General features: G+C 44.0%; 2 protein-coding genes across 2 annotated transcripts; both read right to left on the bottom strand.

The window, feature by feature from the left end:
* Nucleotides 1-19: 19 nt before the first annotated feature.
* On the bottom strand, nt 20-412 carry Tsp_14371 (putative transposase, IS630 family). The gene is made up of 3 exons (XM_003366847.1): nt 317-412; nt 185-295; nt 20-142 (listed from the first exon to the last, which is right to left on the bottom strand). The coding sequence occupies exons 1-3, from the start codon at nt 410-412 to the stop codon at nt 20-22; spliced, it is 330 nt and encodes a 109-aa protein (XP_003366895.1).
* An 86-nt stretch (nt 413-498) lies between these two features.
* Tsp_14370 (conserved hypothetical protein) lies at nt 499-1,054 on the bottom strand (the record flags this gene model as incomplete). Its single annotated transcript, XM_003366846.1, has 2 exons — nt 499-769; nt 992-1,054. Coding segments are annotated over 2 exons (334 nt in total), but the record flags the coding sequence as incomplete, so codon positions are not given.
* Nucleotides 1,055-1,088: the final 34 nt, after the last annotated feature.

Raw genomic sequence — 1,088 nt, 5'->3', positions numbered from 1 at the left:
TCAACTGAAAGTTGGAGCGTCAGGCTGGGGGGATTCGAGGCTGAGAAGCCGGAGGTCCAAGTAATAGGACTGTAGTGGAGTACAAGGGAGCAGGACAGCCGGGCCAGTGGGTGTCCACCGCAACCAAAGTTTTTAAAAACACCTGCAAAACACAATAAGTAAATAGAGAAACTGAGCAACCTACCCTTGTACCTTTTAAACCTAAGCCAGCAATTGTGTGCCAATTATAGGTATACGACCTATCTGCACAAAAATTTCCAGCGATTTTCTTCAACGACTCGCCGTTGCCGACCCTCTTACACTTTTTGCTATAAACTATAAAACCAGTTTGTTTCTGGCAGTAGATATTATCAATTCCAATATTATAAATTTTAGCTGTGAAGCTGCTGAAGCGTGAGCGGCGTGGCCGCATGTCCACCAAGTGAAACAGTAACGAGTCACTACGTATAGAACTCTGTTCATAAAACTCTCACAAAGTATGGTCAGGGTGATCATTTTCTACACGAACAGCTTCCCAATCAGCCGCATAACGTCCATGGTGGGACGCTTTGTAGGAGCGCTTTCTTCATCAAATTCATTTTCCAACTCGGCTCGCATGTGCGGATCTTCTACATTTTGCAATGCTTCTTCTTTTTCCCGCAATTCATGGTACATTCTACGGATGGCACCGAACTGCGATTGGCAAAGATTCAGCAGTTCGGTGCGGGTACTTTTGGTACAGTTTTGCTCTCCGCTGCTCTTGTGTTTAAAATCATCATGCGTTTCATAGCTGGTTATAAACCACAGCAGCCAGCGCTCGATTTTTCGCCTTTTTGAATCGTTGATGCAGCATTCAACTTCATATATTCCTGCGGGTTTGTTGCTCACAGTATTTGGGTATAAACGTTTATATAAAGGTATCTACAAACGCCTTTTTCACTGACACGTTTGCCCAGCTATGACAACAGATACGTACAGCATTTTTCAAAAAATGCGCATTGGGTTGCCGTACCTCATCCTTTGGTCAGCCTTATCCAGAACTTTGGAAAAGTTCACCTTGGTCCGGGAACCATTACTGAAAGGTTAATTTTCCCGAATGAATATAGGGG

The sequence above is a fragment of the Trichinella spiralis genome (assembly GCF_000181795.1).
Source record: "Trichinella spiralis strain ISS 195 chromosome Unknown Scfld5287, whole genome shotgun sequence".
Lineage (NCBI taxonomy): Eukaryota > Metazoa > Nematoda > Enoplea > Trichinellida > Trichinellidae > Trichinella > Trichinella spiralis.
Note: the sequence above shows the minus strand (reverse complement) of the source record. Positions and strands in the feature narration are given on the sequence as shown.

What these genes read in the sequence shown, in the direction of transcription:
- Tsp_14371 (XM_003366847.1), bottom strand. Translation starts at nt 412, where the DNA reads ATGCGGCCACGCCGCTCACGCTTCAGCAGCTTCACAGCTAAAATTTAT. An exon ending in TAGGTTTAAAAGGTACAAGG is followed by an intron (nt 143 to 184) that starts GTAGGTTGCTCA and finishes TGTGTTTTGCAG; the next exon opens with GTGTTTTTAAAAACTTTGGT.